General features: G+C 36.2%; 1 protein-coding gene across 4 annotated transcripts in view; it reads left to right on the plus strand.

The window, feature by feature from the left end:
- The first annotated feature begins 716 nt into the window (after window positions 1-716).
- The window catches only part of ANKRD26 (ankyrin repeat domain 26), a 99,277-nt gene continuing 73,337 nt past the window's right edge, over window positions 717-26,656 (plus strand). For all 4 annotated transcript variants that reach the window (XR_006353319.1, XM_043968081.1, XM_043968082.1 and 1 more), the window contains exons 1-8: window positions 717-2,511; window positions 7,210-7,324; window positions 7,486-7,659; window positions 9,187-9,293; window positions 13,490-13,627; window positions 14,685-14,815; window positions 20,689-20,757; window positions 23,487-23,523. Coding sequence is in view for 3 of the 4 variants with exons in the window: in XM_043968081.1 (XP_043824016.1) it covers window positions 2,279-2,511; window positions 7,210-7,324; window positions 7,486-7,659; window positions 9,187-9,293; window positions 13,490-13,627; window positions 14,685-14,815; window positions 20,689-20,757; window positions 23,487-23,523 (1,004 nt within the window). In the remaining variant the exon portion in view is untranslated. The remainder of the gene's footprint in view (window positions 2,512-7,209; window positions 7,325-7,485; window positions 7,660-9,186; window positions 9,294-13,489; window positions 13,628-14,684; window positions 14,816-20,688; window positions 20,758-23,486; window positions 23,524-26,656) is intronic.

Genomic DNA, 26,656 nt, shown 5'->3' on the forward strand with positions numbered 1-26,656 from the left:
GTTCCTCTTTCTCAAATACCAACTCTTCCTTTTGTTCCAGCCCACATCTGCTGCTGCTTCCACCACAGTTAACCACTTCAGTAGATGATACAGCCATAGCTTTAATGGCTTCCCAGGACCTCATGACCTTCTGAAATTTACAAGGTTGCCTGGGCTCATCCATCTTGAAGTTGCTGCTCAGTCCTCTCTTGACTTTGGAAGAAATAAAACTTCCACCATTCCCTTACTCTACTCTCCGTGAAGTTTTGCAGAGTCCTTATGATTGGAAACCTAAAGGAAAAAGGAACACTTAGGGGTGAGGGGCAGGAGACTAGATTTGTGCTTCCCCATTGGGTCTTGAGCCTGAACTGTGGGTATACAGATAAGTCTTGATTAGTACAAATAATGAAGTCCCTGAGGTTGTCCCATGTATTCATACTATTTGAAGTTATAATTTTGTAAAATATGGCAGTTGGTTTTAGCCCAATTCAAATGTGGTACAAATCCAAATAATGTGACCAATTCACAAGATTCATTATTTGCATTAATTGCAACTTTTGCTAAGTTCTGGCTTCAGAACCAATGAGAAGACAACATATATAGACTTGATTATATATTGACAAAACCTATAGTCTCAAAAACAGATTAGGGGAAAGGGCATACATTACATGTGTCCTATAAGAAGAAAAACCAATGAGAAGTTTCATAACATATGGCTTTATTAGATTTGGCATCCAAAGAACTAGGTTCAAATTTGGAAGAGACCTTAAAAATCATGGGAGTCTAGCCTTACAATCAGTATAAAAATTGTTTCTGCACCATAGACAGTTTCTACTTGAAAGGAATTGTCTCACAAGCAGTTCATTCCTTTGCTATACATTTTTTCCTTATACAAGTCAAAACCAGGCTCCTTTCATCATTAGTCTTAGAAGTTCATTCTAGAAATATCCAAGTCTACATAATGGCCCTTCACGTATTTGAAAATGGAATCATCTTTCCTTAGTCATTCTTAGTTCATCCATATCTCCTCTCTGAATTCATCAATGTCCTTCCTAATATGTGGCATCCAGGACTAAACACAATACTTTGGACAGGGTCCCATTGGCACAGAGTTGAATGGGACGATTATCCCCTATGATCTTAACACTATTATTCTATTACTATAGACTTAGGGTGTTTGACTCATTTAGCAACTTAGGATCAACTAAAACTGCCTTTTTTTTTTCCCCTCGGGGCAATGAGGGTTAAGTGACTTGCCCAGGGTAACACAGCTAGTACGTGTCAAGTATCTGAGGGCACATTTGAACTCAGGTCCTCCTGAATCCAGGGTCGGTGCTTTATCCACTGGGCCACCTACCTAGCCCCAAAACTGATTTATCTTTTCCCAATGAACTGCTGTTAACTCCTTCCCACCATTAATAACAGCATCAGTACAGGGATTTAAATTCTGTAGAGGCTGGCCTTGAACACAGGTCGGCTTCCCTTTGCCAGGCTCCCTTTCCCATGTAAGTCATTCCTAGCCTGTCCTGAAGGCAATAAGGGGGAAGGGAGAATCAGAAGAAAGAGGAGCTTCGGCCGCATCCCAGGGGATCCATCAAGGCTCCGTGGTACTTGTTTCCAGCCTGAGAGCCTTCAGTTTCTTGGAATTAAGGGCTGAAAGAGGCGGGAGATTATCTCGTACAACAATGAGAATTATCTAGTACAACGCTGAGGTTCGGAGAGGAAGGGCATCGCCCATCGTCACAAAGGTACATAACCAACAAGGCGGGGGGGGGGGGGGCCGACATTCGATCCTCCGAATCCAGATCCAGCACGCTTCCCACAAGGCCACATCTAGTCTCCTTTCCTCCTGGCGCGACCCCATCTCCGCCCCGCCCCTATGAGTCCCGTTTCAGCGCAAGATTCGAAAGAAACTATGGCACGGGAAGCGGCCAGTTTACAGTTCACCCAGGCTAGCGATCTTGAGCCTTGCACCCCAACCACAGAGAGTTAACCGCCCAGGCACATGCGCACTCAATCGTGCATGACTTTACCTTTGGGCCCATGCGCGTGACCCGCGGGTCTGACAAACGCATGCGCAGTTCACTCTCTCTCCCCTAGTTGCCAGGGCTGCAATCGTCTCTAGGGTTGAATTGGTCATAACTGCTGTTCTCTCCCGTATCTCTAAACCTCCGGCCTCCAGTTATTGGAGTTTTCCCCCTTAAATTCTGGAGCGGAGGCGAGGGCCCGGAGAAGGCCGAGAGGCCAAGGGAGGAGCTCCCACAAGCTCTCTCTACTGGCTCTGAAGCCCGCCACCAGGATGAAGAAGATTTTCAGTTTTGGTAACAAGAAAGGGAATTCTCCGAGTCGCAACGCCTGTGCCCTGCGGAGGGACTGCGGGGTCCGAGCATCTGGCCCCAACGCTGGATACTTCATCAGGGACAAGGACCTCGGGAAGCTGCACAAAGCTGCCTCCAACGGGGATGTGGCGAAGGTGCAGCAGCTGCTGCTGTTAAATAAGTACGACCTGAACGAGCCAGATAAAATGAACCGGTAAGAGTGGGGGTTGGGGAGGGAGAGAAGGGAAGGCCCCCCCGGAGGAACGTAAGACACGGTGCCCCCCAATCTCTCTACGTGGGTCAGGGTGCCTCCGCTAAGCCATGGAGGAGTAATTCCCCTCAGCACCTGGGACAGGGCAGCGCCTCCCCAATGGGGCAGGGGCAGGCTTTGCCTCCTGGAGATTGGACCACTAGTCACCTCACCCTCTGCCTCTCCGTTTTTAACGGATGGGAAACTCCTTCATTTTGCTTTTAGCGAAGGTTCAACTACCTTAGTCTTTCTCAATGGCAACGTGGGAGCAAATGTTACTCTCCTCTGGTGAAACGTTTTTGAGTTGTTTCAGTCGTGTCCAACTATGGGTGACAACGTTTTGAGGATTTTTCTTGGCAAAGATAATGGAATGTTGGTTGGCTGTTTCCTTCTCCAGCTCATTTTACAGACGAGGAAACTGAGGCCAAAAGGGTGAAGTGACTTGCCCAGGGTCTCACAACTGGTACGTATCTGAGTCCAGAATTGAACTCGGGAAAACGAGTCTCCTAGACTCCAGACCCATCGCTCTTAAACATCCTGCCACCTAGCTACCCTATCTGGTGAAATATGGCCACGATATATGTGAAGTGTAAAAGTGTCAAGGCAGAAAATTAATTTCTGCTTTTATTAAATATCTACTATATGTTTCAAGCACCCAGCTAACCACAACAGATACAATGAAATGGGGGCGGGAGCGGGTATTGCCCTTTCATTCTAGGAAGTGGTCGAATGGGGGAGTATTTAATCAGCAAGGGAGACAGAAGAAGAGGATCAGATACTCAAAACTGAGAGAAGGGAATAACAAAAAGAGTTACATTGTCTAAGGCTTCAGAGGTCAAGAAGGATGAGGATTGAGAAAAGACCATGAGATTCGGCAATTAAGAGATCATTAGTATCTTTGGAGAGTTTGGAACCCAAATTGTAGAATGTTAAAAGAACATGACAGGAGAGGAAGTGGAGACACCTATTGTCAACAGCCCTCTCATGGCATTTAGCCTCCAAAGGCAGGAGAGATGTGGGATGGTAGTGGGAATTGTGCAAGCGAAGGTTTTGGGGAATGGGGGTGAAGATATGGGCATGTTTGTGGGCAAGCAGGGAAAGATTAAGATAAATAAGAATATGATAAAGGGGCAATTTGTCAGAGGAGATAAAGTAGAACGGTATCACTTGTACATGTAGAGACATTTTCATTGGCAAGGGCCACCTCTTCATGTGGGATGGGTGAAAGAGGAAATAGTGGCAGAAGGCATTTGGATGATGTAAGAGGAGAAGAAAGTGGGAAGAGGGTGGTCTCAGGTAATGGCCTCAATTTTTGGAGTGTGTGAGGAACAGTCAAGTCAACAGATATTTATTAGGTGTCTACTTTGTACATGACACTGTGGGATACAAAGAATGACTAAAGATAATTCCCCACTCTCAGTGGGGGAGACAACATGAAAACAGCTAGGAGATACTACCTACAGGATAAACTAGAGATAATCAACAGAGGAAGACATCAGCATTAAGGGGGATTGAGAAAAGCTTCTTGTAGAAGGTAGGATTTTAGCTGGGACTTGACTTAGCCAGGTAGGGCAAGACATAGAGAGGAGAGAAGGAAGAATCCCATGCAGGGGAACATTTAGTGAAAGTGCCTGGAGTCAGGAGGTAGGAATGTGTGGTGACAGGATCAACAGAGTCAGTGTCTGCTCCATGCTTATTCTCCCAAACCAAACTACTGGAAACAATAAGCCAATCTGTTGTACCTAGTATAGAGCAGGAGACCCTAGTAATCATAGAAAATGCAACTCATCCTGCAATCTGCTCAGTCTTTTCCATCTACAGCCCTACCAAATGACATATATTCAAAAGGGTATCATCTATTCTATTTCTTTTTCATTAAATCTAATAAGAACTCCCCTGCCCCAAACAAATCCTAAATTCTTGAAAACAGGTTATTTAGGGGGCAGCTAGGTGGCGCAGTGGATAGAGCACCAGCTCTGGATTCAGGAGGACCTAAGTTCAAATCCAGCCTCACACACTTGACACTTACTAGCTGAGTCACCCTGGGAAAGTCACTTAACCCTCATTGCCCTGCAAAGAAAAAAAGAAAGAAAGAAAACAGGTTATTTATCAGTATTTTCAATTTAAAATAAAGATTTATAAGTTATAAATACAGTATGAAAATATAGTATAAAATAACAAATACAGTAATACATACAGTATTTTAAAAAACAGTATATAAGTATGACTATAATGTAAGGAGACTGGTTTTGCATGTGTATTAGTAAAATCAGCTTCATTACACTCTCAATATACCCAATATAGCTATGCAATTACATGTGTATGTTAGAGTTTCTCATGGGATGTGGACTGGTTATGTGGTTTCATTAGTATAGGGAACTCCCTTTACCACTGCAGATCAGTATCTTCTCTGTAACTTAGAATTTTAGAAAATTTCTTAGATAAATGAGAGATTAAGTGACTTGGCCAGGATCACACAGCCAGTGTCTTTCAGAGGTACGACTTGAACCTAGTAGGTCTTGCAAGCTTCAAGACTAGCTTTCTATCCACCATACTGTGCTGCCTCTTGAGTCCATTAAACATTATATACAGTAAGATCTTTAAATGAGTCACAGAAATTATGCATAGGAAAGTTAAGTTCCAAATGCATTTTTAACGAACGTGTGTGTTTGTTAAATATTGAAACTCTGTGGATTCCTGGATGAATTTCCATTGAATTTCTATGGTTCAAATGCATTATTCACTTTTCCAAATTGAATTTTGTAGTTTCTTAATTGGTGAAAATCTACAAATAATTATATGTGTTCTTAGAAACAATGAAACCCTGTCCTGCTGTAAACTTGCCCCATGTTTTTTCCACGTCATTTCCAATATTCATTAGCTTTCAAAATTAAAAGTGACGGGCTATATTTTGAGTTTTTCTTAACATTTTTACATGTCCTAAAAGCCAAGAAAAACAGGCATTGGTATATTACTTGTGCACAAAGGTCCAGTTTAATATTTGCAGAGCCCAAGTAGGAGTAGATAAATGAGAATAGTCCCATAGATTAAAGCAGCTGAGGTATTGGCTCACTGAAATTATTGAACCCAAAGGGTGGCTGACTATCCTCATTGACATTCTTCTGATGGATCTGCTGTAATTTGCAGATTGATAGCTTTTGTCCTTCTTGAATGTATGTGTATGTATCTATTTATATGTATGTATATGTGTGTATACCTATCTCTATCTGTCTATCTACCTATCTATCTATCTAGGCCCTGAGCCTAATTTGCATAGCAGGATTACAGGACCTAGCATATGGCAAAATTTTATTGGAGACTATTAATCATGTTTTGTTGATGTGATTATTAAAAATCATTTAAATATAGTAGTGATAATGGAAACACTTAATACATGCTAGTTTCCTTCTATCTCAGGCTACATCCAAGCACATCACCATTACTAGCTGTGTGACCCTAGGCAAGTCACTTAACCCCAATTGCCTCACTAAAAAAAACAAACAAAAAAAAAAACAACATAGGGCAGCTAAGTGTTTCAGTGAATAGAATGCTGGGCTTGGAGTCAAGAAAATTCATCTTTGTGAGTTCAGATCTGGCATTTCTAGCTGTGTGATCCTGGGCAAGTCACTCAATCCTACTTGCCTCACTTTCCTCATCTATAAAAGGATCTGGAAAAGGAAACGGCAAACCCTCCAATATCTTTGCCAAGAAAACCCCACATGGGGTTGTGAAGAACCGAACATGACTGAAACGACTGAACAAAGATGGTCTTTGAAATTTTCTATCAATAAAAAATCTCATCCCCTTTTGACCAACCTGGTGACATTTTCATTATAGGTTATATCACATACACACATATGTACATATGTGTGTGTGTGTGTTAGGTTTGTCTGTGGACAGAAGACATACCAATCAGTCTCTTACTTCAAACCTTTCCAGCATGGTACAATACCAAAACTTGTACCCTGCTGGAATGGCCTCTAGTGACACAGCCACTCCAACTGTACAAGGCTTTAGTGGAGAAGGCACACATATGTGCATATGTGTACAAATACACAGTATGCAAATATGTAAATGTATTTCTGAGGCAGCTGCTTTCCTAATTATTTTGTAATTATGGAAAGAAGTAGAATCAGTGGAAAGAAGTTGTTATTAGGCTTAACAGCCAGGCAGGGTGATGCACACCTGTAATTGCAGCTTCCAGTGAGGCTAAGGTTTGCAGATCTCGAACTCATGAGTTCTGAGCTGCAGTGGGCTATGCCAATAAGGTAGATGTCTGTACTAAGTCTAGTGTCAGTATGGTGAGTCCCAAGGTAGAAGGGGCTACCAAGTTGCCTAAGGAGAGGTGAATAAGCTGAGGTCAGAAACTAAGCAAAGTTTCCATGCCAATCTGTAGTGAAATCTTAATTTACCTGCTGTTTTTTCCCCCTGGCAATTTTGTCCATCATAGTATGGTCCAGCATGGTATGTCCAGCTAATGCATATTTTGTATTTCTTCAGGTGACAATAGTGGCCACTTATATTTATTTTGACAGCAATTTATAGTTCAAGCATAAGAATAATAATGCATTTTATGTTTGAAATTACACTAACAAATAATTGTACAGTGTTGGTTTTTGTAGTATATTATCAAACAATCTCATAGCTCTCTCATTTCCATAGGACACCTTTACACCTGGCCTGTGCTAATGGATATCCAGATGTTGTGTCTGTTTTAGTACAGAGAAGATGCCAACTAAACATACGTGACAATGATCATCGAACACCCTTAATTAAGGTATGCACTAGTTAACCACACTGGTCAGTGGAATACATTTTGATTTCTCTCTTTGATTAAGAAAATATGCTTTACTAACTCATTTAAATATCACTAATGATGTTTTAGTATACTAAATTTTATGTCACAGTATTTTCTCTTTCTCTATATTATATTGACAGGCAGTACAGTGTCAGCAGGAGGAGTGTACAAGAATCTTGCTTGAACATGGTGCAGACACTACTCTTACGGACAGCAACAATAACACTGCACTTCACTATGCTGCCTCTGGTCTGAACAAAGGCATAGCAGCAAAGCTGCTTAAAAGTAAAACTGATATTGAAGCACAGAACAAGGTAGAAGCCCACCTCTTTTATAATAAAGTATTTTAGGAGCTAAAAGGTGTAATCAGGCAGTGTCCAATTTGCGTATTTTATAATTCATATATTCATTAAAGAATTTTTTTAATGAAAATAACTTAAAATAATTCTGTAGTCAATGCTCTTTGGCCTTTAGAATTTTCTGTTGGGGAAGGGAGGAATAAGGGAGGGGATTTCATTCATGCTAGAATTCCTAATGAGGAAACTCCCTCTACTGATTTAGACCAGGGCCTGTTCTATGATTAAATCATAGGGATTCTTAACCTGGGATCCATTAACTTAAAAAAAAAAAACAGTAACTTTATAGTTATTCCAACGTCATTGGCTTCCTTTGCAATCTATATGCTTTAGGCATTTAAAAACATTATTCTGTAAAGGGATCCATGATACAAAAAAGAAACCCTATCTTAGGGACTGTTCTGGAATACTGAAATGTTAAGTGACTTCCCAGGTTTACCCAGCCAGTATGTGTGCCAGCAGCAAGCCTTGAATCTAGGTCTTATTGATTTTGTGTCACTAAGTGCTCTCTATCCATTCCATCACAACTGTCTCTCCAGAATTTTCTTTGCATGATATATTAGGTGTGCTTCCCAGAATGCAGTAGTTTCCCAAATATTTGCCTACAATATTTTTATACATATAGACCTCTACTTATGATAACACAGTTAATTTGTCATGTAGAATTTCTGTGATTTAAAAAAAAATCCTTTTTAAAATTTCTTCCTACTAAGTCTAAAACTACACAGACACAGAGTTTTCACAAGAACAAATTCTTATATGTATGTGAGGTGTTTTTTTCTTTTTCCTAAAGAATACACCATTTCCTTTCCTTTAACTTATGAATAACTCTTGGTTTTTAAGAAAATATTTAACTCTTAGTCTCTACCACTTGAGAAAGATAAAACATAAAGTACACATGAGGAGGGTTGGGAAGAGAGGGAAAATGCCAGGTGAATGACTTTCTTCTAGGTTTAACCACCTTGTGGCAAGACTTTAGTTTTGAAGTTGGTTGTACACACTCGAGGGCAATGGGTGAAGAGAACAAGTTAACTTTAACTAGTTTTAGCTTAGCAGAGTTCTGAGGAAGTAAGGTTGATTGTATGCAGACAATAATTGATCATGAAATGAAGATAACAGGAAAGGAAGATACTCATGAAATAATATGAAACAGTCTCTTACAAATCCTTGGTTTCTACCTCCTGATCACAGATTAATAGCTGGAAGGAATCTCAGAGGCTATCTATCTAGTTTCATTCTGTCAATTTACATATGAGGAAACTAAGGCCCAGAGAGGTGAAATAATTTGTTTATGATCACACAGGAATTACCTAATAGAAGCAAGATTTATGCCCTTGTCTTCTCACTCCAAAGTTCCATTGTACTATACTTCTGTAACATGTCATTAAGCAAGTTCACAAGATGTTCATAAAATGTCTTAAGCTGAATTGAAGTATACATAGAATTCTTGCATACTGTAACAATATCTTCAATGTGATTTTGCAGGACGGATATACACCACTTTTGCTTGCTATTACAGAAAATAACCATGATATGGTAGAATTCTTCTTAAAGAATGGAGCAAATGTGAATGCCTCAGATAATTCTAAAAGGTACAGTAATTAGAGCTTGAAATTTCAAAAAAAAAAAGTTTATAGAGGAATAAGAATAATTTAAATCATGAAACACTTAGTGAACAATGGTAGTCAAGATTGATTATTATTGTGAAAGGGTGAAAAATTTCCACAAATATCAAATATGAAAAGAAAAACTATTAGTTATGACTCCACAACAGACAGCAGTTCATGCGGGCATGCCAGCCACTGCTTATTGATGATTACTATTTGCAGTTTTCTTTGATTTTAAATAAGCTGAGATTATCCCATAGAAGTCTTGTACTCTAGTGACTCAATTGATTCTCTTAATGAAATAATCTTAGTCACCCATGAGAATTTTAGTGTGTTTTTTTCTGTTCTTTCTTAATTTGATTTTCCTTAAGAAAATCTGATAAACTGATAAATACAAGAATAATATGATGAAATACTTTGATGGAGCTCTTTTATCTTGTTATTGTGGATACTCATGCCTCTGGTTCAGATTTTGATCTTTCCATGCCTTCTCATCCTACATGATTTTTGTCCTTATCATTCCATAAATTCTTCATAGAGGATGGAGGCAATACACTGACGCCTTCTCCTAGTTCTTTTAATATTTGAGTAACAGTGCAGCACTCACGCTCTCTGGCTTTTATTTTCAATGCAAGATTAACCCACCTTTTTTCTGTTCATGTATATCTTTGGTAATATCTCTCATGCTACTTATTATATTGAAGTCATTATTTTCTGAACCTACTTATAGTCACCATAAATATTTCCAAGGCCTTTGGGATTATCTACAATTTTGATTCTTCTGAGATCACATTTTTTTGTATTTGTTTTTGGGTTTTAAATAATTGCTGTGGCCATAGCATTCCTGAGAGAAAATTGGTGTTTATAAAATGAGCTTTTGGGGCAGTGGAATCATTGGAAGTACTGTGTAGTTTTGTTTTTGTTTTTGTTTTGGGGTTTTTTTGGGGAGGTAATTGGGGTTAAGTGATTTGCTTAGGGTCTCAGAGCTAGTAAGTGTTAAGTGTCTGAGGCCAGATTTGAACTCAGGTCCTGCTGACTCCAGGTCTGGTGCTCTATCCACTGCGCCACCTAGCTGCCCCTACTGTGTAGTTTCTTAAATGAGTTTCAATAAGATCTCGTTTCCCCAATAATTATGAGCCCAGTGCATTGTTTTTCCTCAGTGCCCATCCAGGCAGTGTGCACGTGTATATACATATAAACACATTTACAAAGATGTAGATAGACCAACTAGATAGAAATACTTTTCATCCACTTTTTCAGAGTTAATTCTTAGACCAGTCTCTTTTTACTTAATTTGGGTTTCGTTGAGGAGCCTTTTTTATGTCCCATGGCTTTATGGCCATTAGCCAAATACTCCAAAATTAGGAATATTTGGAAATCATTGCCATCATATACAATTTCTAGTCCATTTGGACCCTGTGCAGGACATCCTGCATAACAATAGCAGAAACTTTAGGCGAGCAGCTTAATGCTAATACTTACTCATTGAACAAAGTTATCCCGTTGAGTGGCATGTGTCATATAATCTTGTATGATTTTAACATTTGCATGGGAGAAACTTGTTTCATATCACCAAAATTTCAAAACAAAACAAAGCATAGAACTGACATTATCCTGACAGACAAAAATGACTAGTTACCGTTGTTGAAATAATTTTAGAATTAGTTGTCTATGTTCATTCAGAACATAGACTGACCAGAGGCAATGTTAATTTTTTAAAAAATAATGAATATTTTTATTTATAGTTTGGGGTTCCACTTTTTATCCCTCTTTCCTTCTCTCCCATTCCCCCTCCCCGAGACAGCAAACAATCAGATATGAGTTATACATGTATCAAAGTTGAAAATAATAGCAAATGAGAAGAAAGGATAAAGATGAAAAGCAGACAGTGGTTATGACAGCCATAGCTTGTGATTAAACAAACTGTCAACTCCTCAAAATGGGAAATAGACATATCAGCCATCCATCTACTTAACAAGCGTGTGTGAGGCACTGCTATATGCTAAGAACTTTCTAGGCAGTGGACATAGGTAATTTCTTAAAAGTTTAATTAATACAAACCATGTAATTAATACGAAGAGGAGGCCAAAGGAGTCCAGAAATTGCATCAACTGGGAAACACGATATCTGCCCAAAAGAGAACTATTATGGCTAAAATTCACTCCAGCTTAGAATACAGCACAATTTGCAAAAAAATAAGGACAAGGAGGATAGAAGATGAAGACCTGTATTGCTTCACAAAACAATGAAAAGCAGTTGAGGAAAAAATAAACTTGTAGATTGATATGAAGCCTAAGCTAGATCATCTTGAGAGCATTTGTCTGTGGGATTGGAAGAGTGACAATAAATAGATATGAAACAGAACAAAACTACCAACATTTCTATTTTCATTAACACCAATAGTGGAACATTTGGATTCATTCAGCTCAATATCCAATGTTTTCTGTGAGGCAAGGGCAATGGTACTTCAGAGGTCTGATTCAGGAAGAGTTGCTAGACCTGATCAGATACCTATAGAAAAAAAATCTTTGACAGAAGAAGCATAATTATAAAGGTATTTCAAAATCATTGTAAAGGTATTTGAAAGAAGGGAAGATTCCAAAAGAGTGGAAAAATCACTTCCTAATGAAATAAAAAATATACAAATATTGAAGAGTAAGAGATTGGATTTTCATTGAGTTCAGATTTCAAAAGATGTTTGTTGAATCTTTTTGAGACTTCTGAATATTAACTTTAAAAAACTAACATTTTAAAACATATGATGATATTAATTGTGAATACTAGAATTTATGACTCTATCAGTTTCAATCTCTCTCATAATCCCGTTTCCCACCCAAATATACTTCACTGGTTCCTTTGGGGCTTTTTCTTTCTTTTTTTACATTCAAATATACAAAATTTTATTGAATTCTGGTTATTAAAAAATTCTGGCCTATCTGTCCAAATGCTTCCTTTCAGTGAGGAACTATGTTAAAAATGAACCTATTTGTTGTATCTTTGAAGTTTCCCTTAAGTATGCAAATGCTTTTATCATTGTAGAAATATTACAAATCTATGATTGGGACTTTCTTATGTTTGGTATTGAAGAGTTTGGATGAGAGAAAAAGGTTTAAACAAAGTAAACATTTCTACCTGCTAGGAAGAGCTTATTAATACTTCAAGATGCCTTTAAAAATTTCCCTGATTTCACCATTAAGAATACAACTTACACTAATTGAACCTTTAACAGAGTCAGCCTGTTGTATCAGTTATCACTAAGTAGGCAAGGGACAGTAAACCTTCACATGACATTACATGACATTACACACATGAATCATTCAGCATAAAACAAATTCCCTACTTCAGAAGATTTGTGTTTTCATTAATGTGGACAGCCCCTCTACTGGTGCAGCTCATAACCACACTACATTTTATTAAACTGCCTTCCTGAATTAATGGGCCTTCTCTAAATCAACTGGTCCTAGTTCTCTGGTGATGAACCTTTCTTTACCTACATTGGCTTGTTCTTAAACAACATAGTTCATTGCTTTATTCATGTTCGAAGACTTTCATTTTTTTAAGACATGAAATAGTTTGTTCTGGATTAGCCTTTGATAACCAAGGGTAATCTACATATTATGTTGCATCATTGGAGTAGGAATTTAGTGGAGTGATTTGCCAAGATTATTTCTCATCTAATCATTTTGTTTTTGCAGGGCAATGAGGGCTAAGTGACTTGCCCAGGGTCACACAGCTAGTTAAGTGTCAAGTGTCTGAGGCTGGATTTGAACTCAGGTCCTCCTGAATCCAAGGCCAGTGCTTTATCCACTGTGCCACCTAGCTGCCCCCTAATCTAATCATTTTTAAAGAGCCTCCTTTACTTTGAAGGCCAGTAAACAAGTGTAGGGTCCCTAGCTGAAAATCCTTAACTGTTGCACACAAGTGGCTTTGACATATTCTCTTCTTGTCCATTATAAAGCCTTAAATTTGACAATCTCTGCTAAATAAGGGAACCAAAAAAAGCCCTTTCTTTTTGTCCTTAATTGCCATTTTAAATGCTGCACATGAGCAATAAAAGTACTCATATCCATCACTAAGTGTTCATGCTCCACATACATATCAACACTAAAGAATATTAGATATCCTCTTATTGAAACATATCAAGAGAAATCTGATTAAATGTGACTTTTTTGTTATTCTAGAACAGCCCTCATGATTGCTGTCAGTGGTGAACCAACAGGCATAGTCAGTCTTCTTCTTAAATATGATATTGATTTCTCTTTGCAAGATATATATGGATGGACAGTTGAGGAATATGCTGTTGTCAGTGGTTATCCTATGTAAGTACTAACATTAGAAGTCTACTTATCTTTATATAATTGCATTTAAAAGAATTTTTCCTCTATACAATTGAGACCGAGTGGGGCTTTCATAGTTGTATAATATATAGTAACAGTTTGGCAAGCATACTTAAGGACACTAAGAAGTAATTGGGCAAATGACAAAGTTAGGTTATCAAGTTCAGTAGGCCATAAGCAAGAGACAGGATATAAGGTGAGTCAGGTAGTGTGAGATTGGAATGTTCAGAAGTAATAATGATGCTGATGGTAGCTTCCATTTTTATGCTTCTTTAAGGTTTTCCAATGTTTTACATATATTTTATTATTTGATCTTCACAGAAGTTCTATAATTTAATAATAATGTCTGATTTAAAGAGAGTAGTTTTTTGGATTATTTTTTAACCTTTACTGACACCTCTCAATTATAATTGACCTGAAGTAAGTTTTAGGGAAAAAATCACATTTTGCATGCCTTCAAATGAGTGAGAACTAAAAAGAATAAATCATAAATATTAATAGTCAACATTAGAATTTACTGAGAGTTTCAGATTGCTTGTTCTCTTGGGGAGGGGGGAGGGAAGGAGAAAATTGGGAGCTCAAAATCTTTAACAAATTCAACAAATGTTGAAAACTATCTTTACATGCAACTGGAAAAAATAAAATACTATTAAGATTGAAGAATTTACAGGGGCATTTTGACTCCATTTGGAGTCGAAGGACCTGGAGCAAGATCATGCCTCTCACAATTTGTGTGACCTTAGACAACTGCTACCTTTTCTGTGACTGAGTTACTATAATTCATAAAATACAGAGATTGGACTCAATGACCTATATAGACCCTTTCAGCTCTAAACCTACAATTCTGTAGTACTGTGACTCTGAAGACAAGTGTATTATGTCTAGATTGAATGACTAGTTTTGCTCTACAGACTTTATCAAAATAATAAACAATGTTTTAGTGGTAATATTTAAGGTTTGAGATGCACAAAGACTTGGTGCATATAATTTCTATCGTGGTTGATGTAGACTTATGTTTTATATTTTATTTTATACATAGTCATCACCAACTAATTACTCGATGTGAAACACGGAAGGAACTTACTCAACTCCCTTCACCCCATATCAGCATTTCAGAAAGGGCTTCTGATAAAGGATTTATTTTGGGTGCACCTGCCATGGACAAAGAAGGTAGGACCAAAAAACCCAAAGAAGTGGTTAATTTAAAAAATAATGAGAGAGCAGTCTTAAAATTCATGTATACTTTTTTTGCTATGTCCATTTTATGTTTTAAAGGGATAGGAACTGGTTTATTTTTGGTTAGTTACTTAATTATCCTTGTAGGTTCACTCTCCTGAAACTATTTACCAGAAACAGTCTCAAGGCCTTTTGTGTTATTATTATCTGTTTTATCCAAAAATTTCTTTATGTAGGCTACAACAAGTTTCAAATTTCTACATTATTCTAAACTTATTTAACCAAATCATATGAAAACTCTTTAACACTTTTAAAATGTATTATCTTGGGCAACATTATTTGTTTCTGATCCTTAAATATGGGAAAAAAGAAATAATACATAGAGGGGTCTCCTATAATTGTAGTGTGTGCACACACACATAAATATACAGACAGATGGACTGATCTAATATATGAATATATAAAAATAGAGTGGTAAAACAGCAGGAGACCAAAGCCTTCATTCTTTTTTGGAACTCTGCATAAATCATTTACCTAAGCTTTGGAAATATATACATTTTAAATATTTCCAAAAATTTTAAATGCTCATAAAACTTCCTTCACAGATGCTAAAGAAAACAAAAAAGCCACAGGGGTTAGGGGGACCAGGGAAGAGAGGAGCAGTTTTGAAAGACAATGCATATATTCCTAGATTTTCTGTAGATATTGAGATATGTGTCCACCTCCAACATGAACCTAGGAAGACTTTATAACTTCCTGATTTAGGCAGTTAAACTTTAAAAGAGAGAATATTTCCTGACATAACTCCTAATATTTAATCCTGCCAGCTGCTGAGCCAGTTGGAATCTTAATGAACTGGGCTTGTAATAATAGATTAATATCAATTTATAAGATTTTTCAAATCAGTTTGCTCATTTCCTTGTGAGAAAGGTGATGTGGGTATTCTGGTTACTCCCATTTGAATGGTGATGAAACTGAGGAGCAGAAAACTTGGATGATATGCTCATACTAACATAGCTGAAAGGAAAGAGTCATTACATACTTTTTACTATACATTACACTATATATTAGAAAGAGATGAGCTGTGTAAACCCTTCCTTAGAAGAAGTGAGAAGTCACTATGGAAGAAAAAGCAGTATTTATTTTTAAGTACATCTTATTACTGCCTAAAAATGTCCTTTTCCAATAAAATATTTTCAAGTCCTACTGCTACTCAGGTGACATCTGAACCTCACTTTTCCTCATTTTACTCATTTGTAAAATAGTATATCTCTAGCTAGTATATATCTAGTATATAGTATATATCTCTAGTATATAGTATATCTCTAGCAGACATAAAATTGATATGACAACCATTTAAGGACAAAAAAGTGTTTGAAGTTCTATTAATCAATAAGTAGTATTATCTTTTTATCATGTTAACTACATATAAAAATTTTAAGCAAATATTTTTAAATACCTAATCCAGTTTTAATTAAAAAATTACATTAAGTAATCTCATTGAAGATGAAGTGTCTATGAGGTTTATCAATCAAGAAAAAGTTATAGTCTAGAACATGGAATTAAATATAACTACAATTGAAGAGTATGGCTTATTAGCGATTGAATTATTCATAAATATGTTCAAGGAAGATAGCAGAATGTAGGCACTGAATTTATGAAATATATAGTAACGAATATCATTTTTATACAAGCCCAAAACCCTAGTTTACACATAAATGTATTAATGTTAGAATTTTAAAGGGTTAAAAGTACTAGGCATATGAATAATAAGAAAAATTAATTATAATGATTCACTTTTATAAAATATATTTGCTTTCCTTCAAATACTTATCTTCTACCATAAGACATTTATTTGTTTCACCTTATTTTCTATTCATCCAAAAATTGGTAAAATTCTTTATTTGATAGGTAAGTGTATCAGTAATGGCATCACTGAAGCCATCATTAGACTCAAAACTGGTGATCTCTCAGTTCGTTTAAACTATTACCATAAACCTCAAATCTTCATTGTTTTGGGGTGAAGCTTAGAGTAATAACAAAGTAAGAACCTTTTTTCTTAAGTTTTACTAATAGCCACACACGCAAAAAAAGTTTTACTCTTAGTGAACCCTTTGCATATAAATTTTTCATATAAATCATTTTGTTGAAGGGAACCAGACTCTTATCATGAACAATGAGTGTGCCCTGGAGCCTGGTAGGCATTTTCATTTCCTTGAAACCATCATCTTGTTTTCTTACCATTATTTCTTGTATTCTTTTGTACACAGTAATTGTGAATAACCCCAATTTTGTAAAAAAAAAATTTATGAATTTTCTGTTACTTTGACAAATCCTTATGTTCTGGAGTTGAGCACTCCCTAATTATTTCTACTGGTTACTTTGATATTTTAATTCAGGGTTATTGTAGAAAAGCCACAATTTATCCAAAACATTGGATTCTAGACATCTTTTTTCTGCTCTCTGAAAATTGATACTCAATTTGTTTTTTGTCCAACCAGAATTTTATTTGCATAATTTCATCTTCCCTGCACAAGTCATCATTAATAATTCCATGAACCACTGAATGACAAATGTCAAGAAGTAAAACATGTCCTCAACTGAGACAGTGCTGCAGTGTAAAGAGATAAGGCAAGCAGGATTTAGGACTATGCGGTCTAGTCTTGGCTCTGCTCCTAACTAGCCCTTTCATCTCTTTGAATCTGTTTCCTTTTGTCTCTGTTTACAAATATAAAGTGAAGGGTTTGCAATGCCCTCTGAAATTCTATCAATTCTGAAACACTGTTTTTGTGCTAATTCATTTTTTTTTTTTTTTTTTTTTTTTGTTTGGGTTTTTTTGGTGAGGCAATTGGGGTTAAGTGACTTGCCCAGGGTCACACAGCTAGTGTTAAGTGTCTGAGGTCGGGTTTGAACTCAGGTCCTCCTGAATCCAGGGCCGGTGCTCTATCCACTGCGCCATCTAGCTGCCCCTTGCTAATTCATTTTTAATATCATTGATTTGAATTAACTTTTTTATTCAAATCATGAGTAATATGGCTACTCAACAACAGTGGTATTCATCATCTGTTGTCCCCCTCCCTCAGAAAATATTTTATACCACATAAATACTAGTCTATAGCATGACAAACAAATCCCCTTTTATTGTGCATTTTATCATTTCAAACACTTCTGATTTGTCTCCGTAAGTGCATGCAAAACTTAATTCATAATTTGTACATCTCTTAGTTCATAAATACTACATCACTCTATTGCAGAGGAATTGAAACTATGTCTAACCAACTTGAAATAATAATACATGACAGCTAAAGAGACATATTATAATTTACAATAAAGGAGACTCTAGCCTGACCTAGATTTTTTAAAAAGTCATTTTGCTTTCCAATCAGTGCTCACATCTGTACCTTCTACCCCTCCAAACCAAAAGATTTTAAATAAATTTTTCATAATACATAGAATAAGACAACTTATATTTTAAATAAGACATAGACATAATATTTTTGTCAGTCCTATCATCATCCCTCCAAACCCCTTCCCTATCAACACTATCCTCTTCCCAAGAGTTTCCAGGACCTTTAAACCCTTCTGTCTTATGTGATGGAAAAAGGTGTATTCCTTATTTGCTTTCTGGAGAATCTTTGAACTGCTTTTTTCTTTAACAACACTAAAATAAGCCTAAGAAAACAACCTTAAAGTTACTATCAAATCTGTGTCTTCAGATTCTAAACTAGAACTGAGACCCATGTGGCCATTCCTTTCACAGTCTATTTAGGGTAAGGCTGAAGCTACAATGCTATGCACCTAGTAGTTGGAAAATACTCTATTGTACTTAATATTTTAAATTAAGACAATCAGGCACACTATACTGGAAAGAACACACATTTAAGTCAGAGAACCTGAGTTTAAATCACACTCATTCCTTCGTGAATACGGACAAGTCACTTGACATTCCTCATCTGCAGTTTTTTCATCTCTAAAATAATAGGGTTGTAATAGATGGTCTCTCAGATCCCTTCTATCGCAAGCTTTATGATTCTACTATTTTATTCCTCAATAAAAGAAAAGAATAGCATGAGCAATAAAATGAAAATTGGCATTTCAGCACCAATACACGTAGTTAAGATAGTTTGAAATTTGTTGAAATGAACAAAATATAAGCATTTTAGTTGTTAAATTCTCAATTCTTTTGTATTTTATTCTTTATTGTTAATAACAGTAGTAATTTACATTCACATAATGTTTTAATGATTTCAAGTGTTTTCCTCACATTACTTTTGTCATTTATAAGCTTTGAAATTTATCCTTTCAGGGAGGTGTTTAGAAACATGATATTTTTTTAAGTAACATTTTCCCTTTAATGAAAAATGATTAGAATATAGTTATAGAAACTTGGAACTGAAAATTACTTTAGTGGTAATCCAGTCCAACCACTTCATTTGGGAAACTCATTGTTAATAGTAGGGTTACTTTAGCCTTTGCAAAGCCTCTTCTAATAGTTAAAGAGACATCATATTGTGGTGGGAAAAAGACTAGTTTTGGAGTTAGGACATCCTGGAATTCCTTGGGAATATCATTTAATATTGGAGCCTCTGTTTATTCATCTCTATAATAAAGGAATTCAATTACATGATTTCTAAGATTTCTATTTCTAAATTATATGGTTCTATGAAATCATTCTTTAATTTGACAGGCAGTGATTGCTTATTATGTGATAGTATATTGAAATTTAATATTTATTTAAAACTATATCCCTTTTTTTTAAGATTTAAGGGGATTCAAACTATGTCTTTTCTTCCAAAATTAAGTAGAGAACTGTTTAGTTCTTCAGTGAATATGAAAAGCCTGTACAATCATTTGGGGGTATTCAAGGCACTTCAAAGGAATGTCATTTTTGGAGGATGGAGGAGACAATAAAATATTCTCAATTGTCATCAAAGTTCATAACCAAAGTGGCTATATTTACTTGTATTTGGTTAAACTGATTTTATATATCAAAAATAATCATAAATATAAAAAGATAATTTATACCAACCCATATATCTTATATATACATATTACAATGATAATTCATATCCATGATAATTTTGTAGGGGTACTGATGTATTATATGAATTCTCTAGAAATCAAATTGTATTCAATATAGTTTTAGAGTGAAATACATTTTATTTTAGTTTAGTTTTTTGATAAATTAGTCATTTATATATGATATTTGTGGCACCTCATGATTTACATATATTTAATTTAAAAGAACAGTTCATTCTTCATGAAATGAGAAAACATGCCAGATAAATAATTTATATTTTTTCTAGCAAAGATAAGCTCTCTTTAAATTATTAATATTCACGATCCACAGTGGTCATGGGTTGGGGGAAGAAAGGCCATCTTATTTGTGTTGGTTGGGTAAATTAGTTGGGTAAATTTTTACTTTTTGCCTTGCTCTTTCTGTAGTAGCAAGTAATGACTTTCTTAGTACAACAGCATTTAATGAGTAAGCAATGATTTTAGCATTGTGCTATTAGATAAGGAACAAGATTGGAAGTAAATAAAGAAAACCATATCATCAGTCATAGATTAATTATATGGATAGTGATTATGTGTCTTTGAAGAGGCATCCCAGTTGGCAGATTGGCACATAAACTTTTGAAATGAGGAAGTAAAGCACCATTAGTTAAAGAAAATCAGTTGCTTCTGTCTCATTAAGGTTTTAATATCTTTTTTTTTCTCTTCAAGTACTTCCATAATTAGTAAATCAAATAGACTGTACTAACAGTTCCTATATTCCTTTTAGAATACAGCTGCTTATCTTTGTATTTTTTTCTGATTTCATTGTTTCATCTATCCCTTTCATGCTTATTCCTAAACGGATATAGAAATACAGGAATCTCCAGTGGAGATTCATCAGGAACAGGAATCATCAGGAACAAGAATTTCAGGGAAAGGTATTCTATGAAATAACCAAATAAAGATGTTTACTCAAATAATAATTAAACTACTTTGGTTGCTACTGTAGTTCAAATTTTATTTTTGGTGTTGCTTTTACTATTTTTGTTTATCCTAAGCATTATATAGAACAAAATAGGATAGGATCCATTACATTGACATTTTTTTTGTGGCATGCCATTAGAAAGTAGTATACAGTTTTTGAATTTGATAAACTTTGAGCTTTTTGTTAAAAATAATGAAATTATTTCAAGGGAAAAAATGAATTAGTAGAATCTGTTTAGCATTTCTGCTATTTTGTGAATAATTATGCTATGATGCCGAACTTTTTATCTAAAATACAAAGATCTTTGTTTGAAATTCCTATTTTACAAACTACTTTGTAATGGTAATTTTTTATTTGTTCATTATTGGATTGAGTTAATTCTGCTCATGTTTATATTGTTATCATATTGATTATATAACATATTGCTAGTATAATTCCACTCCATATTTTCTATAAAAAGATAAACTAATCAGATAATTCTGCAAAACTCTCTTATTTTGCTTGACTTTGTGTCTAGTTCAAGTAAATTGCTTATGTGCCACAAAATGGGAATGAATATCCAGCTGCTACTCCTCTGGTCTTTATTCTGTTTTCAGGGTGACCGTGTAGTTGCTAACTAGACTGAGGTTTTGCTACAATCATTATGTAGTGTAGGTTGGGTACTTTTTAATTAAAAAAAAAAAAAGAATGAGTCTAAACCATGGGATTTAAGTTGCTTGAGATCCTGTCCCACAAAAGGCTCCAGAGAAGTGGTAATTTACAAGCCCATAAAACGTGATTCTTTTACTTTAATTTATCATGTAAATGTCACCATGCCACATAACATAAGATTGCCTCTTCAAATCATGTCTGTGGTATGAAATGAACCTTGAGAAAATGTGCCACCTCTCCAGCTTTGAGGGGATTAAAGCTTTCATACTTTTTAAAACCACATAGTAGGGGGCGGCTAGGTGGCGCAGTGGATAAAGCACCGGCCCTGGATTCAGGAGGACCTGAGTTCAAATCCGGCCTCAGACACTTGGCACTAGCTGTGTGACCCTGGGCAAGTCACTTAACCCCCATTGCCCTGAAAAAAAATTTTTTTTTTAAATTAAAAAATTACAAAATTACAAAAAACCACATAGTGAAATCTTCCCTGATCATATCTGACTAGGGAGGAGAACTAGATAGTTTGTTCTATATGAATTTAGCTTACTTCTTCTGACCCTCCACCCTTTGCAAAAGTGTAGATGGATATCATTTTATCTTGCACAATATAGCATAACATTTTTAGCTTAGGTACACTTTAATAGGGAGAAACAATGTAAGAGTCATATTTGTCACTAATAAAATAGTGACTAAGTACTCAGTGTGTATTCTGCTCTATACTGAAGTCTTATTTTAAAATTCATCAGGATATAGAGGTAACTCTAAATTCTCAAAGTTTATGTAGATAGAGTATACGTTCTTGCAGGTTCTATCCAGTTGGAAAGACTGGAAAGAGTGCTGGCCTTTACAGTAAGAAGTCATGGGTTTAAAATCCACTTCTAATACATACTGGCTGCTTAATGCTACACAGGTTGCTTAACCTTCCACTGCCTCCAGTTACTAACACTTTAAGACTATAATTTGCAGAGAAATTGCCTGTCTGTATCAGTGGAGGTAATTTTTATCACTATGAGTTCCATACAGATGAAATCTCCTATTGAGTTTAAAGGAAATCTGGTAGTATCTGTATCGACTGGATTGCAGAAAGTAAAGCTGGGAGAACAGTTATGAATCAGATAATAACATCATACACTCAGTCAAATGGGCAAATGGGCACCTCTTCATTGCTTCCCTTAGACCAATGTGATGGTTGATAGACAAAAGTAGTGCATATTTTACTGCATATCTGACTATCTTTAGATGATATTTTGGGAGAGAAGGTCAGAAGAAATAAGAGATGTATGTTGTACATCATAAGATTTTTGTTTTTGTTTTTAGCATCCCTCCCCAGGAAGGCTTGAAAAGAGGAAACATATTGTTTTGCAACTCATCGACCCCTTCATTCTAGGGACTGTAGGGGTCTATACAAGGGACATTGTTTCTGGATCTCTTACCTATGGAAAAGAGCTAGAAATATGTTATATCATTACTAAGCAGAGCAGTCTCTGGATGGGCCCTGATTTACAGAATGGGCCAAATAGGTAATGCTATGTCATGCTGAATGTGGCAGTATGATATCCACAATTCCATCTGTGAGAAGTGTGTTGAGAAAGGTAGAACAAATAATGATCTTTCTCAATCTGCCTACATAAAAAAGCCCAGATTAATCATGGCATATCAGCTTGTTTCTTCTCTTCATGGTATCCGCTAGTGATATTATGCTTTTTCAATGTGAAAGTACCTGCCAGTGAAATACCCAATGTAAAAATTTCACTGACAGATATCTGATGCTTTAAGAAGACCTCTTTCTACTTGACACTTACTAGCTGTGTGACCCTGGGCAAGTCACTTAACCCCAACTGCCTCACAAAAAAAGACCTCTTTCTAACCTCAGAGCCTTGATATTTAAGACACTTTTCTATAGAATAATTACATTTATATCATGAGCCCTTGTCATATTCCCAAAAAGTTGTAGCAAAGCTTCATAAATTATACTTTTAATACTAATGTCATATATTGGTATTTGTTTTAATTGTATTTTACTTCTTTCTACAGTAGTGGAAGAAAGTTCCCCAGAAGAATCTATAAGCAGGTAGGCTTATAGCAGGTTAATATTTCTTTTAATTAATTAATCTACATGGTCCATTTTCCAATAGGTGTTTCTAAGGCAAAGCAGATTCTCATGCTCCAAAAAATGCCATCTTCAATTTAACCAATTCACACCATCACATTAACCTATATTTTTACTTCATTATCTTGCATAGAATTATGTTTACTAAACACCTAGTATATATATTTATTTGTTTGTTGTTATTTTTTTGCACGGGACAATGAGAGTTAAGTGACTTGCCCAGGGTCACACAGCTAGTAAGTGTCAAGTGTCTGAGGCCATATTTGAACTCGGGTCCTCCTGAATCCAGGGCCAGTGCTTTATCTACTGTGCCACCTAGCTGCCCCCTAGTATATATATTTATTAAGCCAATTGGAAACTGTTCTGTGTTAGAGATGCTTGGGAACAATGAGGGACTAAGTGATTTGCTTTGGTTCACAAAAGCAGTATGTGAGAAAGGGAGAACTTGAATCCAATATATTTTTATTCCCAGACCTACTCCGTATCCACAATCCCCTAATATAATTATTAATAAATAGTTATTAGATGAATGAAGAAAGAGCAAGCCATGTTCTTCCATATGACCACGCTGTGTACCAGCTCCCTGGGATGGATTCCTGATAATTTTAAGGCACATCCATAGTGCAAATATGTATCTTCTTACAGTTGTGGAAATTTATCTAAGTGCTTAGGGATTATGAAGTAAAGTAATTATCAGCATGGGGTGGGTATTAGTCACTAGGGGCACGGTACTGAGTCAAGACAGGAAATTTATTATTGGAATTATTGAAAATCTCAGCAAGAAGGAGAGAAGCAATAGAAAGAAGTCAAAAGTGGTTTGTAAGAGCTTTCTGCTTGGAACTCTTATGGACAACATTGGTAGAAAGTTGCTTCTCACACTGAGACTTTGGCAGGAATATTCTAATTCCCAATTAGAGGCATCCAGGCAAGCTGGCATTATTTCAAGAGGTAGTAAGCCTGTTAAAAGGATATATTTTCTCTGGAGCTCCTAGGGAGGCAAATAGAAATGGCAAAGCCATAGTTGTAAAAGCCACCAAAAGACTAAATATCTCACTTCCAGTGAGTTCATATCGATACAACCCAGAGAGTTATTTTTAGTGACCTGCAGATGTTGTGCTATGTTTGTGTTACTGCCAATGACAAGTTATTCTTAATCTAGAAGAAGGTAAAAAGGCTGGAGGAAAGCCTTTCCACTCTCCAGATGATTAAGTAGAATGAAGTATTCCAGAAATGGTGCAAAGTTTTTGAAAAAAATTAAAAAGGGAACTTACAAGAGGCAAAGGGAGTGTGTTAGGAGGTTGGTGGGAAGAATCATGACACAGAAAAGCAGATTATTTGGAGCCTCTCTTCCTGCTTTTGTCCAAGGGGAGCAGGCAAAGGACCTGAAACTCAAGAAGGAGAAGAAATTGTGAAAATGATTTAGAAGGCTTCAGAATCTTGAAAAAAGTCAGAGATTGAAAGTTAATAATATAAAGAAATTCGGGAGGCCTTCAGAAATTGAACATGACTTGAGCTGAAGGAGAAAGACTCCATCTAAAAGAAGAAAAGAAAGTGAGCCAAAGGAGAAGGATTTGAAGAGATAGAGGAGGATATAAGGAAGAAGACAATGTGAAGTTTACAAAGAGGAAGAGATGAAATCAAACTAAAAGAGAGGTAGAGAAGAATTTTAAAAAACGAGGCCAAATAAGTGAAATAAATTGGCAGATTTAAAGAGAATGAAAGGAAATTGGGAATGCCTATTAAAGAATTAAGAACTTAAAAAAAAAAAGCTGTAGGGATAGCAAATTCTAAAAAGCTGAGAAAAGAAGCACCTTGGGGGTAGTGGGTAGGAAGTAGGTCTGGCTGTAAAAATAAACTGGGTTCAAGTTCCCCCTTTGTCACATACTTGTTTCATGACACTAAGCAAGTCATTAAATCCTTCAGTATTCCCAGACAACTCTCTGACACAGAACAGTTGCCAGTCTGCATTATTTCCTCTCTGCAAGTTCCCTGCACCAATGAAATCACAATTCATAGACCCTACTCTCCTTCAATTCCCCCAAAGATATGAGTAGAGTGATAATTTAGGAGTTGAAACTCCCTGAAAGCAGATTACCACAGCAGTTGCAACTAGCAAGAAAGATAAAGAATAATAAATTTACTTCTGTTATATAAAGGGACCTGCATTGATTTTTCTGATTCTGATTCATGGAGGTCTTTTGTAAGGAGTTGAGCCTTAAGTTAAATATTGAAGGAAGTGATGCACATTGATTGATGAAAGAGAGGCAGATGGATATTCCAAACCAAAAAGGCATCATGAATATGTCTAATTTACTATGCAGATATTTTCTATTATATAATATATTACATAATATATTACATCTAGGAATGGTTGCATTCTGAGATTGGAATATATGACCTATTCACATATCTAGAGGGCAGTTAGGTGACACAGTGGATAGAACTCTGCACTTGGAATCAGGAAGACTCATCTTCTCATTAAAGTTCTAATCCGGCTTCAGACACTTAAATAGCTTTTGACTCTGAGCAAGTCACTTAACCCTGTTTGACTCAGTTTCCTCATCTGTAAAATGAGCTGGAGAAGGAAAAGACAAACCATTACTGTACCTTTATCAAGAAAACCCCAAATGGAATCACAGAATCAGGCACAATCAAAACATCAAAACAAGAAATACAACTCATCTCTAGAGTTGAAATCTGTGGAAGGTAACTTTAAGAGAAATGAGAGACTTACTATGAAAGTGTCAGAAACTGGTAAGGAAGACACAGAGAATAATGGCATGCACAGATACATTGCAGATCTTCAGTGACTGTGATTTATAATGTTCCATTGTGTTCATTTGTCCACTTTAGAGAAGTATCAAAAGAGGAAGTGATGGACAGCTAGGTAGCACAGTGGATAAAGCACTGGCCCTGGCTCCAGGAGGACCTGAGTTCAAATCCGGCCTCAGACACTTGACACTTACTAGCTGTGTGACCCTGGGCAAGTCACTTAACCCTCATTGCCCTGCCCCCCCCCCCAAATAGGAAGTGATATTATTCTAAAGAATAGACCCACCAATAGCTTCTACAACAATATTTTCTTCTCTGCCAA

This window comes from Dromiciops gliroides, chromosome 5, assembly GCF_019393635.1.
Source record: "Dromiciops gliroides isolate mDroGli1 chromosome 5, mDroGli1.pri, whole genome shotgun sequence".
Taxonomy (NCBI): Eukaryota; Metazoa; Chordata; class Mammalia; order Microbiotheria; family Microbiotheriidae; genus Dromiciops; species Dromiciops gliroides.